The sequence below is a fragment of the Lucilia cuprina genome, chromosome 2, assembly GCF_022045245.1.
Source record: "Lucilia cuprina isolate Lc7/37 chromosome 2, ASM2204524v1, whole genome shotgun sequence".
Lineage (NCBI taxonomy): Eukaryota > Metazoa > Arthropoda > Insecta > Diptera > Calliphoridae > Lucilia > Lucilia cuprina.
The window spans coordinates 47780621-47800727 of record NC_060950.1 but is presented as its reverse complement, the minus strand read 5'-3'; the positions used below and the strand labels follow the sequence as shown (position 1 = coordinate 47800727).

Here is a 20107-nt window from a genome sequence, read left to right as displayed (position 1 = left end):
AACCAAAGGTTGATGTAGGTTAAAAACAATGTCTAATCATGCTACTGATTTTCATTAAAAAATCTAACAGTTTCTTCTTATAAGTATGAGAAGAATAAGAAAATAGCTTGAGATGGTTGGGTAGTAAGCTCCAAGTATGATGGATTCTTTTCACAAAAGATCGATCAAACACAGAAAGATGTCCCAGAGGAATCAAAATTTGAATATTTCGTGTTGAGTTTATGAATGAAAATTGATTTACAAGTGATATTGGTTTACCGGATTTTATAACCTTGTAGAAATAAAGTAAAATACGTAGATTAATATAATTATTAAAACTACATTTCAAGAATACTGGAGTGAGCATCGAAGTACGATCATGCTCTAGAGCTCTTAAATTAAATACATAACGAATTACCTTTCGAACAGTTGCTTCAATAATATTAAGATTATAAGACCACGAGACAATAGTTAATTCGGGACATGATAAGTGAAAAGGCAAGTCGGCTCCTTACATGTTTGGGAGTAAACGCTCTTAACGAGTAAAGTCTTCTTAAAATAAGACAAGTTTTATTAGCAATTTAATTGATATGTTCATTAAAATTTAACTTAGAATCAATAATTACACCGAGGCATCTGAGAGATTCCGCAAATAAAATTGCCTGTCCGTTAATAGATATTCTTGGAAATGAAAAAGTTCGGTTAGTTAAATTAAAACTTAAGGCCTTTGTCTTAGTTGGATTTATCTCAAGACTATTTGTATACATCCAACTAGATATTGAGTTAAGGTGAACATTCAAATTTATCTCAAAATTTTCCATATTGTCGTAATTATCTGAAAACAATAAAAATATATCATCAGCAAATATAAAGGATTGGCAAAAGCTGTTATTAAAAAGCGAGATACAGTCATTTAAATATGTGAGAAAAAATATGGGACCCAGTACGGACCCTTGAGCTACGCCAGAAGTTACATTACTAATACTAGAGTTATAACCATTGAAGGAAACGTACTGCGACCGTCCTGAAAGGTAGGAGTATATTAATTTACATGCCGGTTTTGAGAAATTAAAGTATCTTCTGAGCTTATCTACAAGAGTGGCATGATTTATGCGATCAAAAGCTTTACTGAGATCTAGTGAAATTAACGTACAATTTCTTTGGCTATCTAATTTGGTTCTAATAGTTTCGGTGAGAGATAATAGTAAAGACGTAGAGTTGAGATTACGTTGGAATGCAAATTGACTAGGGTGGATTAAAGAATATTGTGCACAATAATCAAATATTTGCTTTTTCATTATATTTTCTATTATTTTGGACATAGCAGGTAAAATGCTTATGGGTCGTATGTTTTCTTTATCAAATTTTCCGTTTTTTGGGATTGGTACGACTCGGCCTAATTTCCAGGAGGTTGGAAACTTAGAACAGTGTTTGTAAGATACAAAAGTATAGGGGAAATGAGAGGAAAGATTATCTTTATAAATTTAATAGGAATTTTGTCATGACCTGTAGAGTTAGATTTAATTGAATTTAAAGCCATTACTATGTCATATTCTGTAACAGGAATAAAAGAAAACGAATTGGCAATGTCTTCAAAGTTGTCAAATTCAAGGTTTCCGGTATTGTCCTGCCTGAGATTGTCCAAAAAAACATTAGCTATTTCTTCCACGTCTAAATCATTGCATTCAGATTTTTTCGAATCAACGATACCCATTTTACGTATTCTATTCCATAATGTACTATTATCAGTTACACTGAACAAAGTTTCACCATATTTCTGACGTGCTTTTCTGATCACAGATTTAGTTTTATTACGTAATTTGCAGTAAGTAGACCAATTTACACTATTAGGATTTCTACGATAGGCACGATAAGCGTGATCTCTTTTTGATCTGGTTTGTAAAATTTCACTCGAGTTCATCCATTTAGAATTATTTGAATTAGATAAAATTTTTGTCGTTGGTACTAAATTATGAAGTCCTTCAATTAAACTATCTAAGGTAGATAATTGAAGATCAACATTGTTAGTATTGAAAATAGGAGATGTATTAAATTGACTAAAATACTCACTTATGTTCTCAAAATTCAGGCGATTGTAATCCTTAAATTCAATCCAGGTACTACGTAACTGAGAGGGAAATTTAATGCAGAGAAAGATGAAACTATGGTAAGATGAAAAAAATGGAATTTGTATCTGGTTTTTGTAAACAACAGAAGATGGTTGACTCAGGAGAAAGTAGTCTAGCAAAGAAGTAGCATTATTAGGTGGGAAAATATGTGTAGGTAGGCAATTGTGTATACAGTGAAGGCCACATCTAGAAATTAAAGAAAGTAAATTGCGTGATTTAACAATATCAAAAAGATTATAGTTAAAATCTCCCATAACAATAATATTATTGTATTGATCAAATAAGTTATTATGGATACTTTCAAATGCATTAATGTCGCCGCCGGGTAAATATACAACACCAACAATTACAGAGGTTCCATTTCCAAAAACTTCCACAAATAAAGACTCACAAACTCCATATTGTTCAGCACGAAAGAGTATGCGGTAACGAAGTTTATTAGATATGTAAAGGCAAACACCGCCACCTCTGGTTGGGCCACTATTATTCGAAGTAGTATTCCTGATACGATCATTTCTTACAAGATTATAACCGGAAAGTATCAACGATTGGGATATTAAGTGAGGTTTAAACCAAGTTTCTGAAACTCCAATGATGTCAAGAAGACTATTGTAGAAAAAACATTTAAATTCATCTAATTTTGTGCTGGATGCAGAGGGGCAAAGACTCTGGGCATTAATATGACCAATATTCATAACTTCAGACGAAGATGAAAGGCATTTGTTTAACATTGATTTATCCCCGGCTATAGGACCAAGATTACCATTAAGAGACATCGCATTCACGACAATACACATATATTAGTGGGAGCCAAAAAGTGATATATAAAAAGTTATTTGTAATTTTAAACATTTTCAATATGAAAAGTGCCATCTTAATATAAAAAATAAAAAATATAAGCTTACGGTATTTTACATTACAAAAGGAAAAATACAGTAAATAGATTAAGATATAGGTGTTTACGTATACTTATTGGTAATTTAGTTTAAAATAGCTAATGCATTCGTGAAAATTGAGAGACTTAACATCCTCATTAAGCATAGTAATCTTCACAAAAAGAGTTTCACGATTTATTATATTATAACCCTTTATCTTCTTATCATTTTTCAATTTCCAACAAATTTTTAGTAATTTTTTAGCAAGGGATGAATAATTATCATTTAAATAAACACGGGTTTCGGCAGCCCCATTTATAACATCAGACGCTTTGAGGGATTTCGATTTATAGTATTCCGAAATAACTTTATCGCGTTTAGCTATCTGGCAAAATTTAACAAGTATAGCACCATGTTTTTTAATATACATAACGTTAAGGATGTCATCAACAGCGATGTTAACTTCGAGATGGGTGCACAAGTTTTTTACAGTTGAATGGAGGTCAGTTAAGTCTGTTGGAAGACCAGTTATAATTAGGTAAGCTCTATTTAAACGATGTTGAAGAACGTGGTTCTGAAGTTCCAGTTCATAAAACTTAGACTTATATAAGGTGTCATTACAATTAATTTGAGTTTTGCAGCTTGCAATTTCATCTTTTATACCCTTTAAGCTGTTGGACAGCTCTGCACGGACTTCATTTATGACTGAATCAACTTTGGATTTGATTTCAATTTGATCGCCTTTCATGTCACTAATTGAATTCTTGAGAGTTGTAAATTCTTTTCGAATTTCCGATTTAAATGCTGCATCAGAGTTATCAGGCGGGTTATCCATACACGCTTTGCAGGTATACGCTAGATTGCGGTTTTTATCCAAGGTGGTAAACAATGTTTTAGTTATATCTTCGCATTCAGCGTGATACCAAGTGTCACAGGATCTACAAAGTAGGCATCGAGATCCGGAGGTACTTAAATTACAGTCACCACAAAGATATGACATCGTGTAATAAATTTTATTATAATAATTTCAGCAATATATAAAAAATAGGCACTTGCAGAATATTGTTTTTTATTTTTTTATGTATAACAATTTTTGATGTTGTTTTGTTATTGTTAAGCGGTAACAAAAGGAAAGAGGCAATAACTGAGCACATGGGATGATTTGTTTTAGTCTTTTAAAAGTTAATTTTATGAATTTTTTAGGAAAAATTAACACCACGAATGTAACTAGTTTTACTGGTATGATTTGTTATGATTTTTATCATGAAATATTTGGTAAATTTAATAAATTTTATTTTTTTTATCAAGATGGCAAATTTTATACGTTTATCTGTACATAGTGTTGCCAGATTATTATTTATGTACATATATATATTATTTATGTACATATATAAAAATTCACAGTGCTGTGGTTGCTTATTTATCAAAGCATTAAATAAAAAGTCTTTTTTTGATGAAATTTTCAGATGTTGTCACGGATTTTTGCTCATATCTCAGGCGATATTCTCGAAAGTATGTCTTACAGAATTATTGAATATCTCGCCGACATCTGGGATCCTCCAAAAACTGATTTCAACAAACAGACGGACAGACGGACATAGCATATTCAACTCCGCTACCTATAAGGATCCAGAATATATATACTTTATGGGGTCTTAAAATTATATTATAGAAATTACAAACGGAAGGAAAAACTTATTTATACCCTTCTCACAAATATGAAGAGTACAATAATTTGTAAACGAACAGACTTAATTACTTAAATTTAAAGAAAAATTCTGAAAGAAATAAGATCTAACAAATTTTTTTAATATATTTTGAAGGATTCACCTCTAAACAGGAAGAGTTTATTAGTTTCCGAAATTGCTAAAGCCAGAGAACACATCAAAAATTCTTTGGAAAAGGTAATTATATACTGCATGTTTAAGTGGTTTTATTTTATTTAATAATTTTAAAACAATTTCTAGGATCTCCGAATATTTATGAGACACACACACATATAATATATATATATATATATATATATATTTTATATATATATATATTATATATATATATATTAATATATATATATATATATATATATATATATATATATATATATATATATATATATATATATATATATATAATTTGGCATCCATTGCATCCTGTATGCGATATAAAGGTCCAACTCCATAATAGGAAAAGCATCCCCATACCATAATATTACCCCCTCCATGTTTAACGGTTTTAACGGTATATTGAGGGTTAAATTCTTTATTTTTGGGTCTCCGGACTAGAAGAGAACTTCGATCCGAATTAAATAAATTTACTTTGGTCTCATCCGACCACAAAATATTGCGCCATTTAGATACGGACCAATTTACGTGTTCCTTTGCGAATTCTAGTCTTTGTTTTATTTGCGCTTTGATAGATAAGGCACTTTACGTGCACTTCTTGCTTTTAAATTATTTTTAAGGAGCATATGCCGTATTGTAGAAGTTCCATATCAACTTGATATTGTTTTATAAGAGCAGATGACGTCACAAAGGGATCCCGTTTTACATGACGCAGTATTTTTCGTTTTAAAGTCTCAGATATTTTGGTTTTTTTTCCTCTTTTTTCTTGTTTCTCTTTATACTTTATAGCATTTTCTACCATTTTCTTTGAACATCCAATAAATTCAGCTATTTTTCTTTGAGATTTACCTTCTTGATGAAGCTTTTTTATCAATTTTCGGGACTCCACGCTACAATGTTTTCCTCTGCCCATTCTGCTGAGTAATTTTTCAATCTTTTTTTTAATTATAATAGAAATAAGAGAGTCTGCCTTTTTACTCAGCTTTTCAAAAAAAAATATTAAAGAAGTTGTTTTTTAATTTGATATTCTATTTAACTTTAAAGTTGGCTCTATTTTATTTCACACTTGTTTTTCTTCAATTTACATACAAACACTGATATAGTTATAAATGCTGCTTCATTTACAGAAAAAATAGCGGGATTACAATAAGAAAGAGACATTCTAAAAATGCATAAAAAAATTTTTTTCCTAAAAACATTTTGTTTCACTTTCAGAAATTAAATATATATTATTTAAAGTTGTTTCTTATTCTTTTTTTTGTCATTCTCGAGGTGGTGGTTCCGTTAAAGTGGTATTATAGTACATAAAGCAGTAATAATTTGTTATACTCTACACCACTTTAGTGCTCAAAAGCAAAAAAAAAAAAACAATTACAAATGTTTCGTATAGTTTATTTTTTTGGATATTGGTTGGTTCATTGCATTGCGTATTTTGTTTATATTTGTGCCATATTTCGTTGTTGTTTCTTTTCTTTCGCTATTAATATAAAAATGGAAAAATAAATATAAATAAAAACTATGGTAAAGGGTATTGTGGAAGTCCGAAATCTTACAGTTCCTGTTTTTTTTTTTTTTAAATAAAAATATGTCTTCGTTCTTAAACATTTCTTAGGTTTGTTTTTACATTTTTGTAACAAAAATAAATTTTAATGTGAGTGGCAACAAAAGAGCTTAATTTTTACATATATTTTTGGTTTTTGGAACTTGATGTTGTTTTGTTCTATGAATGTATTTTCTTGATTATATGTTGATTTTTTTTCTAAAATCGTTATATTCCATATATTGATGATAAGTTGTTTTGCATTTCAGGTGATGATAAGATGTCTATATATTAAATATACTTTTTATTTTATTTATTTAGATGGATGGCATTTCTTGTGTGGATGCAACTATAGTCCCATCTAATCTGTTAGAACGCATTCAATTACTGGAAGAGGAAAATGCTAATCTAAAACAAATAATTTCAAAGTTAAATGACCTTAGCATAGACTCACAAAAACGTATTACCGCTTTGGAAGGTTTAGTTACACGTTCTAAACCCGTTGCACAATCATTAACAGAAGATGATGATGGTGTTGATTTATTTGCTTCAGACAGTGATGAAGAGTCGGAGGAAGCTGCACGTATAAGAGAGGAGCGCTTAGCTGCATACGCTGCCAAAAAATCTAAAAAACCAGTTTTAATAGCTAAATCTAGTTTGGTACTTGATGTAAAACCTTGGGATGATGAAACAGACTTACAAGAAATGGAAAATTTAATTAGAAAAATTTCGGCCGATGGATTATTATGGGGCGCATCTAAATTAGTTCCTGTAGCTTTTGGAATAAGTAAATTAAGTATTAGTTGCGTTGTAGAAGATGATAAAGTTTCAATTGATTGGTTGACTGAAGAGATTGAGAAAAATGAAGAATTTGTTCAAAGTGTTGATGTTGCTGCTTTTAATAAAATATAATAAAAGATATAAATTAATTATACAAAAAATAAAATATGTTTTACATACATTACATTTATTATTGATCAAATGTGTGTTTTTATTTCTATCATGTAAAACAACTATATCAGAGTGATTACAAAGTATTTTGAAAAAAAAATTAAAAAATTACACAGATCAACGAAATAAAGGTTTGGAAAAACCAATCTGACTCGAAACCATAACAGCTAAAATTATGCAATAATCTAATTGGGGGTTCTTCATCAATGTCCAGCCCTAAAAATTGGGCTACTTCAACTGGATGTGTCCATAAATCCATTGGACAGAGTGAAGTAGGGTTGGCTGAGCAGTTGAATATGTGGAGGGTGTCTTGAAGGTCCTGACCATATGCAGGACATTCGTTAGGGATGGCACGGCATTGAGCCTGTTGCTCCATCCCGATCTTAGTTGTGCCAGAACTACTATTGTTTTCCTCGACCTCTAAGTACGACCGCGGAATTTATGGGCCACGAAATTTTCCGACCACTCTCGATGGTGGTTAAGTCCGGAGCAGTTCCTGAGATGACACCTGCTAAAACAAGAGTTGCACCTTAATTCGATGGACATATGTTGCTCCGCAGCAGAATATTGTATTGTTGTTGCTGGGATTGACAGCCCTTGGCCGAATAATTCGGGTCATTTCGGTACGTAGAACCGGCTGTCGGGGAATGACTCGATACCATATAGTTTTAGTTGAAACCCAATTTATTTTTCTTTTATCAATCAACATTTTCTTGGAATAGGGCATTGAATGTTTATTTTATTTCTTACGAAGATTGTATATAATTATAAAATATTTATGTACCTATACGATTATTATTATAAATATGGTCATTGTTCCAAATCGCTTGGGTCCTAAAAGTCCCTTTGTATTAACTTAAATCGGTTGAAAACTAAAAAAATTTCACTACGGTTTCAATAAATCCTGACTTTGATATTCTCTGTTTATGGGTTAACGTTCGATTATCCAGAAAATTCAGATATATATTTTCTATTATTTAAAATTTTACATTCTTAAAAGATTTAACATTTCCCAATTTTTTTAACCAAAAAATTGTCTTTCGAAATTCTTAAAATTTAAATAGCAGGGACAGCATTGTTTAAAAATATAAATATGTAATGTGTCGCCCAATGTCTCATACATTTAGTTATTTGATTTATGATTTGTAGAGTCCGATCGAACTCAAAATTTCGTTCGGTACCGAACCCGAACTTCGGTAAATTTGAAGGTTTGGCTGAACCCGAACTTTGTTCGGTTTTCACAGTTCGGTGAACACAAACTTTTTTCATCAATGAAAAACTCATTTATGATTAAAATGTAATAAATTTATAATATTTAAAACCAAAATATGAACATCCGGAAGATTTTTTGGAGAGGGTATTTAATTAGCAATTGTGATTGACACAATCACTCATTCCGAATTTCTATGTTAATACTTTTATTTTTGGTTTTTAAACGATTTATTGATTTATTGTAATTAAAATTATGATTGTAGTCTAAACATATTACCGATATTGTAACAATTTTAAAATATCATATTATGATTAAATACCGTTAAAATATTTCATCATTATATAGTATATATCATAATATTGTTGTACATGATCATATTATAATCGAAGGTTCATAAAAAAAATTTAAGTATAATTTACATTGTCCATTTTGATTTCCGACAGACATGTCAAGATCGTTTGAGAATAAGGATCTAAAAAATTTCAATGTTACAATGAGATCAAAGTTTTAAAATAGAAACTAGATAATTCAAATAGAAACTAGATAATTCAAATTAAATGTTTCTCTTTTCTTAGCTTTTTAATCACTTTCTGGTTAACAGTTTTTTAAATCAGTCGAAAAAACGAACAGTTTTTTCACATTTTATAAAAAGTTCGGCGTTCGGTCGAAATTTCGCCGAACATTGGCCGAACCTCACTTTTTACCGAACTAAGAACCCGTACCCGAACGTTTGGTCGGACAGTAATGATTTTTATTTACTTTGAATTACTTATATATGTTTGTGAGCTACCCAATATTGTTTAATTTGTGTTATTACTAAATTGTTAGGGGAGTTTTTCCCACCGAGCGCATCCCCGGTGGCGGATAGGGACCATCTGTCCTCCCCCAGTACCGATGGCAAGTGTTGATCCACTCGCGAGTCACGTGTCGTCGTCATCATGCAATCGTGAGCAAGATACTACAACGGAGGATGATACCTTGGCCTCCGTGGCGGACAATGCGTCAAGTGTACAGCATGCCGATGGCAAAAACATAGGGGTAAAAGAGAATGATGTACTCGGAGAGCTACCTCAGCCTTAAAATATAGGTGAGGGTTGCGACTCTAAATCCTCAGATGATAATAACAACACCATTATTGCAAATCCCAAAAAGAATAAAGTAGAGCAAATGGTGAAACAGTTGAATGATAGCATAGCTAAACTACCTAATCAATCAAACGAGACTCCAAAAGTAAAATTGGGCTCTCTCTCACAAGATCTGAGATCAGGTCTCCAGAAGAGTTACAACTAAGAATTAACCTAAGAAGAAAAAGAGCTCCCGTCTTCTAATACACAGTCAAAGCCAAAGCGCGATGTTGATGAGATTGGCATTTCATCAATGTGTTAGCACCCTAAAGAACTTGGTGGAAAGTATCCCTCCACTCTGGGACTGGCAAAGAAGAGCGAGCTTCCGGTGATCTTAAAGTCCACTGTCTACATAAAAGTATGGGCAGTAAACTGGGTAATAAATGTATACTGGTAATTTTTGGTGGTTAAAATGCTGAGCTGGACGTGGAAAATGGGAAGTCTTTTAAAAGAAAAAAGAACCTGAGGGAACTTTATTAGTAATAGGTATCGACTACTCTTGTCAAGAATAAAGGTAGGACTTACTTCGCTCTAAAGCAGTCATATTCAAAATTAGGAAGGTGCCGATTGGAAGGGCTGTTTAAATTATCCTCGAAAAGGACACTAAAAAACTAAGAACACAGCATTCGTTACAACTACTGGAAGCGATGCAGTTACCACTAACTCGTCAAAATTGGGGAGGCGCCGAATAAAAGGGCTGTCAAAACCGGTCCCGATAAGGACACTAAGACGGCACCCAAAGCATCATTAACAAGTATTGGTAACTTTGAGGAGTTAAATCCTAAAAGCGTGGAGGAAATCAGTCACTCGCCAGAAGAGAACAGCAGTGCTGTAAACAATTAGGGAAATGTCGGTTCCCTTATCAGGCTTTTCCTATGCCTGATAAGGGCACCGCAGTGCCATCAGTAGTACCTACTGCATCAATAGCCACTTCAAGTTACCCGGATTAGTCAAATCCAACGAGAGGGGAGGTCATCACTAACTCGCTGGAAGACAGTTTAAATGGATGACAATGATTGAGGTTATACAAATAAACCTCCATCGGACCGAGACGGCTACAAAGGCTCTGATGGCTAAAACTAACACAGATAAGATACATATAGCTTTAATCCAGGAACCTTGGACGATTCGCAACAAGATTTCTGGATTAAATCACGTAAATTTCCAACTCTTCTACGCGTCTTGACCGAGAACATGTATCTTATTTCACAAGAACTTATGTTGTCTCCCCTCAACACAAGAACTTATGTTGTCTCCCCTCAACAGGATTATCCACATCGGATGCAACGGTGCTGAAGCAAGGCCGTGGCAACATATACCTTGCATCTCTTTACCTGCCTTTCGATTCTCCAACGTCTTACCTGATAAAACCAGTCGGAATAATGAAAAAATAAGAAATTTGTAATAGGTTGTGATGCCTACTCCTGCCATGTAGCTTGGGTTAGTACAAACACCAATCGTAGAGGACATTTTCTCGGCACTCTTACAGATGGAGGAGTATATAAAATTCAGATATACCCTCATTAAATGGCAGGATACAAGGGTAATATTAATACCTAAACCTAGCTATACGACACCTACAGTAATGGCCAAAACAAATGCACCCCTTATAGAAATTTCATTTAAAGTAGTTTTAGTTATTAAAAATAAGACAAGTTCGAAAGATATTACACTTTTTGTTTATAGTTTATTAAAGCAAAATTTTTAAAAAATATTCATATTCTTCAGAATTTCATTGGTAAAAACATTAGCACCCCCATAAAAAAGATTTTTTACATCGTATTTTTCCATTATATTTTTATAGGATTTAATTAGATTTTATTTAGAAATTGAATTTTAAATATAAAAATATCCTTTTTAATTTGTTTTTTAATTTTAAAATAATTTTTTCAACAGACATCGGAATCGGAGGTGACACTTTCATCGTTTCTTAAATAAAATTAAAAAACAATGAAAAAAATCTTCAAATATTAAATTTTTTATAAAATTAATTTTTGAGAAGATTTTGAACTGAAAAAGTTTTAAAATTTAAATCCATATACTGATAACGAAAATCTATCCATCTTTGGGCCAAATTTCGAGAAAATTTTCAATATTTGGCAACTCAAGCCATTCTCGAAAGTTAAAAAGGGAATCTTGATAAATTGATATAATAATGCTAAACTAAGTTAAATTTAACACAAAAAGTTCACATTATTTATGTTTCTGAAAATTCAGAATGTGGTAGGTTGACTACTGTTTGGTAATTGATACCAATACAAAAATATTATGATTTATCGTCAAAAATAAAACAAAAAATTCTAATAAAAGGAAACAAAATGTATATTTTTTTAATAAGTATTATCCCTTTTTGCAGAAATATGTGTTTATTTTGGGAAAATAATAAGAGTAAAGATTGTATGTAACTCCTGTAATATCTCTGCCGAGGTCTGAATTTTAAAAATACTGATATTTGTTGAACTTTTAATATTAAATTTAAATTATTTCTGCATAATTCTATTTTATTGAACTTAAATGACAAATATTGAAATATTGCTCGAAATTTGGACCAAAAATCGGGGGTGCTAATGTTTTTACCAATGAAATTCTGAAGAATATGAATATTTTTTAAAATTTTTTCTCTAATAAATAATATAAAAATTTTGTGTTAATTTTTTTAACAACAATATCGTTCAAATTTGTCTTACTTTTAATAACTACAACTACTTTTAAGAAAACCTTTTTAAGGGGGTGCATTTGTTTTGGCCAATACTGTAAGTCTTATCGACCGATAAGTTTTACGTCCTCCCTTCTTTAAACCTTGGAACGGATAGTCGATAGTACGGTTAAATACAGTGTACCCGACAAAGTCCTGAAATTTTAAGAAGTAAAGGGACGATCAGAAACCGCTTGATAGCAAACTATATGCACTGGCGGTATGCGTTGACATCGAAGGCGCCTTCAATAAAGTGCTCACTGATACTGTTTCTAGAACCAGTTTTGTATTGACCGGGTTCTCCGTAACTGCAGCAACCACATGCTAAAGAACTATCAAGAATTATTCGGAGGCTCTTGATTTCAACTAAGAAAACAATCGTAAAGACTACACCAGGATGCACTAAATAAGGTGAAATCAACAACACAGTTGATTTTTATTTATCTTTTTTGAAAGTGCTTGGGTTTTGTCAAACAGAATTTATTAATTATATTTATTTTAAAAAAATAATAAATTTTATTTTCAAACGAAAAATTTTTTAAATCAAAAAACATGAATGAAAATGTGAATAAAAAGATTTCATATAATATAATTTTGATAAAGCCCTATTTCACCGTTGTTATTTTTCAAATATAATTTAAATTTAACTACCGTTTTTTAGTTAATATACAAAAATAACAAAAACTTTGTGTTTACATTGGTTTTGTCAAAGGTTATTTACATTGTGTGTTGACATAAAAAATAATAAATTTAAAAATTCTAACAAAAATTTAAATCTCTTTAATTCTGAAAAGCAAATTTTTTAAGCAAATTTTTGCTAAAAACAACATTAATAAATATAATAAATAAAAGATAAAAAATAATCAGGTGAGTATCAATAAAATTGAACTTAAAAAATAAACATTCCACTAAAAATCTAAAATCCGGCATTACAGGAAAAATGAGTAGCTCTTGCCTTTGTAAGAAAAAATTAGAACGAGGAAAAGGTAGTTTTTTCGGCATACCAAAGGAGGAGAAGACAAAATATGTGAGGCCCACTTTAATGCGGAGCATTTTATAAAAGCGGGTAAAAATAAAATATTAATGCCAATTGCTGAACCTGTCATTGATTATACATTTCCTCGCAAACCAGTGTAAGTTATTTTAAAGTGAATTTCTTAATGGACTTAGTGAATAGGTTCGCCATTTATTACAACGGTTAAATTACACTATGCAACACTCTCTTTGGGGTGGTATAGGGTATAAAAACTTTAAAATAAATAACTTTAAGTTATCATGAGAATTTTTGTGTCTCTGCTAGTTAAATTCGAATTTAACTTCACACTTTGATATGTTTTTTAAAGAGTTATTTGTGATATTATTTACCTATAGAACGGCATCACTCGAACATGAAAGATGTTCTCAAGTTTCGAACATCATTTCCAATGAACACTTTCTAAATGTGATTAGAACATCCCCAAGTTTCAGAGGTATGCACAACTGTTGACTCCGTTTTTTTGTAAAGAACTTCAACTCCCTATTAACAATATTGATACCTCTATGATTGACCTATCTGTACCCAAATCTTCCGCTATAAAAGAACCTTCTATAATTGTAGAATACTTAAATGAACGCGAAACACAAACAGTAAGGGGAATACACATTTTTAAAGTATTGAACTTTATATTTTAAATTCCAACTACTTTTATGCATATAGCCTAGTACATTTTGCAGATAGTAAGAACAAATATTTGGAAAGAATTTGCGAGCTAGAAAATGGAAACAAAGAACTAAAATTGAAACTAGATCAAACTAATTTAGCTATTGAAGCTATGAGAAAAATTTTTACAGAGGGTCAGATAAGAAAATTGAAACAACCAGGAGGAGTCCAGTGTCAGTGGACTGATATTTCTAGTGCAATTTGTTTGCATTCATCTGGGCCACGAGCCTATAACCACCTTTATAAGAAAGGTCATCCTCTTCCTAATGTTTCTACATTACAACGGTGGTGTCGAAAAATAAACCTAACTGAAGGCATTTTATCCACATCAATCGATTTTATGCGGCAAGCTACCGATATGTCCCTTGAGGATAGGATTTGTGTAATTGCATTCGACGAAATGAAGTTGCAGAAACCTTCGAATATGACACATTAGGTGATGTTGTCCGAAAACCGGCAAATTACATTCAGGTGGTTATGGTTCGTGGCTTAAAAAAGTCGTGGAAGCAACCAGTTTTCAACGACTGTGATTGCAAAATGACTGTCGAAATTCTAAATAGCGTTATTTGTGCCCTAAGTGACGCTGGTTTTCTTCTAGTAGCGATGGTTTGTGATATGGGCCCTTGTAATAGAAAACTGTTAAACGATTTAGGTGTATCTAAAGGTAAGCATAACTTTGTAATCAAAACTGAACATACTCCAGACTCCACCTTCACATTACAACCATTCTTGAAAATTCACACAATACATAAAGGAATTTCAATTTTAAAATTCTGATTTCCTTTAATACACACCTTAATTAATATTCTACATAACTTACACAACAACTTATTGTTAGTTTTAGATACTAATATAATATCTTTAATTTCAAATCGTAACTTAAGAAAAACCATGGTTTCCTAGTCCAGTTAAATCCGATTAGAAAATATTTACTTTTTATGATGCACCACATCTTTTGAAACTAATTAGGAACCGTTATTTGGATACCGGAATAATTTACAAGGGACAACACATAATAATAATAATAATAATACTTTTGGATACCCTGGGAAGGTTATTTAACAATTTTTATTAACTGCCTTATAACAATTTATCAAAGGTTTGTATAACATATTTTGTATGAAAAATTGTCTTATAAACTTCTGATAAATTGTTATGAATAACATATTCTAATCCCTTAAGGAACCATATGGAAAAGATCTTCAAAATCAACAAAATAAGTTGGCTCTGATGAATGAGTTGATGTCAATTCCACTTATCCCTGGAAAGAAATCATTGGAGTTTTTCCAGAAGGGAATTTTAATAACAAATAAAGCCCTAGATATGCTTTATGAATACTGCGCAACAAAGTTTGGCATGTCATACCTGTTAACAAGTCGCTTTAACCAAGATGTTTCAGAAAAAAAATTTGGAGCCATAAGAAGTAAAGGTGGCCTTTATGACCATCCTTTCCCAAAAGAATTCAAATACAGGCTACGAAAATACATCTTGGATATATGTAAAATAATTTTCTATGTAATATTTGTAAAAATATTAATTTTAATTCAGCAAGAAACACAGAATGCCTAAAAAACACTAGGAACGTGCAAAATGACGATACGAATGGTTTACTTTTGAAAATGCAACAATTAATACTGTGTGCGAAGAAAACGTTCTTGATCCCGGCCAAGAATTGGAATTAGAAGAAAGCGATTTGCATGACCTAGATGTGAAGACTTTTCATGACATTGGTGCCCTTCAAGAGGATGCTTTAGAATATATATCTGGCTATATTATTAGAAAGCTTAATCTTGAAGGGTACGAATGTAATGAAAATTCTTTCACATGAGTCGACCAGGTGTCAAGGGGTTCCCTAAAAAAACCAGCTTACTAGTTTGTGGAAAACATAAAAAATTGGAATATGTATTCCATAAAATAAATAAATCCCAAATAGCACACTGTCGGAATCTCCATAAGCTCATGGTCAGGGAAAGCCAGTCGATTGATCTGCCGATAATATAAAATCTTTTTTTTTTTTTTCAAATGCCGGATATATTTTCGTATAAAACATTTAAATAAACGCCTCAAGCTTCAAAAACAAAAATTAATTGGCAGTAATAAACCACTTAAAATCAACTTGTAAACGTACGTCCATATATACATATACACATGAGTTAATTAGATATAACAAAATTAAAATCGATACTTTAAAGGTTCACCTCCAATACCAAGACATAACATTCTCTCAGCTTGTAAACCAAAACCAAACATTAATCAAGAGTGTCAGTGTTAAGGACTCTAGTCAAGAATCTGAACAGGCAAGTAAGTATCATTAATTTCAATCCATTAACACAGTTAATTTCTTTTGAACAGGTCAGGTACAACAATCAATGATCAACATACAATACATATATGCAATTTTATTAATTATACTGGTGGCGGCCGGCAAAATCAATTGCTTTATATGAACAGAATACTATTGTATTGTTAATGACTAATTTAAACATTAATTATTAAGAAATTTTATTATTTTGTTAGCTCTACGTTAAATTTTTAATAAAAATAAATATATATTAATTTCGATAATAATAATTGTTTTTAATTTCTTCTTTTCTCGATTTCAGATGTGACTGGTTGATGTGAATCATGAAGTTGGTTGGCTGGAAGTTTATATTTGGTGACTCGTAAATCCTTTTCTTTGATGTTTTCTGTATACCAATATCCTAATATATTTTCTATATACTATGAATTTAATCATAAGTGAAATATATTTATATTTTCCCAAGACATCGAATTTGTAAAATTTTAAAATTGATTTTCATTACGAAAATTAAATAAAATTTGTTGTACAATAGATTGTGTTCGGAACTGTATTTTCTTTGCCTTTGGTTTTACTGTCAACAAAAAAAAAACTTGACTCTATTTACAAAACAAAACTACATATGAGAGTACAAATTAAGTTTCATCTTCATGAATTCCATAAAGTCGCTAATAAAGTCTGGACGTGTTAGTCTACTGCTTTATGACTTACTTTATTGGAATCATTTCGAATCGATACTTAACTGCTCATAAAATAAACACCGCAACCAGGCATGGCTGTTACACATTCCGAGACTTGTGTTAATGATATAATCCTTTGAGTATTGATATGTATGGCATTTTTAAAGAATGCTCATACGTTAGGCACCATAAATGTGAGGAACTTTTGAGTAAGTGGTATCGGCACGCTGGTGGTCGCACGGCATTAGCTCGTATGCCGTTCGTATGGTATGACAATATTGCAGCCATCCTTGGTTCTATTGAACTCGTATTTGCTATGACTAAAACCCCTAAACAAAACTTACCAGAAACCACAATTCACACCATTACCTTGTCTAATTTATCTTTCCATGATTGACAACAATTGTTTCAGATTATCATAATAAAAGTATTATAAAAATTTTATTTATAAATTAAAGAAATTAAACATAAATTAGAAAATTTAAATACGAATATAACAAAATGATAAAAAATGTAGATAGAAATGAACCTATAAAGTTTTCAAATAAGTTTATATATTTTCTCCCAAAAATATTGAAATTTGTTCAATAAAGTATCAAAAAAACTAAAATTTGAATTTTGGAACGACTGTTAAAAATATCTAAATTTTTCGACCATAGCTGAGAACAGGTTTACGTTATTTTATAAGGACAAAAACTCATATTCAAGTAACTACAGATGTATTTTAAGTAATACAATTGTTTTATTAGAATATTTTTAAAAATATGTTTATTTTTTTTATCACATTTCGAATTCAAGTGCTCTAAGACACGATAATGGCCTCGGGAATTTTTCATAACTTTTACATTTTTCAACCAATTTTTGTGTTTTTTATCTTTTTGTAACGCTACTTCTGTGTACATTACGATTCTTTGACAATAAAATACAAAACAAATTATTTAATGACAAAACTTTTGTGAAAACTGAAAAAAAATGCATATTTTCCCCTTGTAAATTCATCTTCAAACTTCAGAGCCGTTGCGGCACAAGTTAACGTAATCCTATTGACCTAATTTTTTGCACGACTTATTTTTATAACCCATAGAACAATTCTAGTATTACTAATATTTGATTAATTACTACTTGCTATTTCTTTTATAATACAATATTTTCTCTTTATTAGTTTTATTTGTTAACCGAAAACAAAATTAGTAATATGTAATTCTTTTTGCAATTTTTGGTTCATACCTAATAAATTATCCATGCATGTTATTACTTTTAAAAATGTAAGGCTGAGAGGAGAAAGGAAAGTGAGTCGGGGTAAATGGTGAGTTCTACTTAGGGGTTCCTACGATTCAGAATACGAGTGCAAAGAAGCCATGGATGACTGAAACAATGCCATATCAGGGGAGGTAACTCCAACCATACCTTCAGTGATTCCTGAAACTATTAACCACCTAGTGAACCCACAGCTACTGACCGTCCGTCCAGCATAAATGTACACCATTGCATTGTAACCCTTTTCGGTTAATGTTTATAAGTGTTAGGACTTTTTTTGGGAAATTTCAAATGGGCACGGTTTTTTTAATGTTTACAAATCCGACGAGCTAATGCCGTGCAACCACCAGCGTGTCAGTTCCACTCCCAGTCAAAGGTTTGTCACAGTATTTATCTTGAATATTACCTTGATTGATTATTTAAGCAATTTATTAAAGAAAACTAGTTTTCTTTATATGAGGGATAGGAGCAAATGTGGACCGATCCCGATGAATTGGGCTGGATAGATAGGATAGGGATAGAGTATGGGGGCTAGATGAAATAATGGACCGATTTTAACCATTTTCAATAGGGTCAAAGAAAACGTGTATTCCAAATTTTATCAAATTATTTTAAAAATTGCGACCAGTACTTTGTTAACAATGTTTACATGGACACGCGGACTGAGGGATATCGTTAAATCGACTCAGAAAGTGATTCTAAGTCGATCGTTATACTTTAAGGTGTAGTACTAATATTTAAATGCGTTACAAACATAAACGCATAAAAGCATAATACCCTTCCCATTATAGTGGTGTAGGGTATAAAAACACAGAACACACAATAAGATTTAAATTGAAAATTTATTTTTTTCTTTGATATTTTATCAAGTTTTGATTTTAAATGTAATAGTGTGCTACTAATTTTGGATTTTAGAAAGTTGGGGTTTTTGGTGATATGGAACACGATTCGACAATATTACATGCAAATATCACGATAAATGTTGAACTTAAAGGTTCCTTTACAAAACTAATATTTGTAAGAAACATATTTTGTTAATTAACTTTCTGTTAGTAAGCTTCAAAAACTATTATTAAATTTTTGACAATATTAATGACAAGAGGACTCCAGATGCAAATACAATATTACACAGAATTTAAAGTTTTTTTTAATAAGGGGGGTATTCTATAGCATAGTTTATAGTCTAGCATATAGTTTAGTCGATTTAAAATAATACAAATAAGTACTAATTTTTTAATTTTGTATTTGTTTTCAGATTGATATCGATTTCGTACTAAAATATCCAGTGGCGAAAAACTTTGAGGAGCGTTGGCCATATTTTGCTGAAGATTTGTTACTTATTTTGAAGACAAGAATATCCTGCTCATTAATTTCCAAAAAATTACTGCAAACTGAACGTATCGCATACATTTTCGTTATGGTTCCATCTAAACATTATTTATGTTTACAGATTCTAAAATGTTTACAATTTTGTGGTATTGTCATAATTTATTTCCTCCCCAACTCAAAAAAAAACACAGATGAAAATGGAGCAAAGTATAAGAAAAAGTTTACCATATCGGATTTGCAAGAATCATTTGCTGTTGTTGCCAGTACAATGGATGAATTAGAGACAAAACTAACGTTATTAAAATTACAAGGCCGAGAAATTCAACCAAATTTACTTGTCATTGGGGATACGTTGAAAGTAAAACAAATGTTTGTATATTTTGATAATTTAAGGTATCCTTTTGTTTCAACCCTTAAAGCATTTGATGTTTTATTTAAAATCTTTTTTGTTTTTAACCTGGAATATCCCAGTGAGTCCAAAATTTTTTACCACTTT

General features: G+C 31.1%; 1 protein-coding gene and 1 long non-coding RNA gene across 4 annotated transcripts in view; both read left to right on the top strand.

Moving 5' to 3' along the window:
* Nucleotides 1-7346, top strand: part of LOC111688835 (probable elongation factor 1-delta) — a 19912-nt gene extending 12566 nt beyond the window's left edge. For both annotated transcript variants that reach the window (XM_046945308.1, XM_023451349.2), the window contains 2 exons: nucleotides 4807-4887; nucleotides 6686-7346. In XM_046945308.1, coding sequence (XP_046801264.1) covers nucleotides 4807-4887; nucleotides 6686-7276 — 672 coding nt within the window. In that variant the 3' untranslated portion in view covers nucleotides 7277-7346. The remainder of the gene's footprint in view (nucleotides 1-4806; nucleotides 4888-6685) is intronic.
* A 5892-nt stretch (nucleotides 7347-13238) lies between these two features.
* Nucleotides 13239-17432, top strand: LOC124418543. Of its 2 annotated transcripts, XR_006940062.1 has the most exons (4): nucleotides 13239-15145; nucleotides 15229-16170; nucleotides 16239-16347; nucleotides 16650-17432. It is a non-coding gene; the product is annotated as an uncharacterized LOC124418543 (long non-coding RNA). The 2 variants fall into 2 exon arrangements; XR_006940061.1 differs by having other exon boundaries at nucleotides 13239-16170.
* Nucleotides 17433-20107: the final 2675 nt, after the last annotated feature.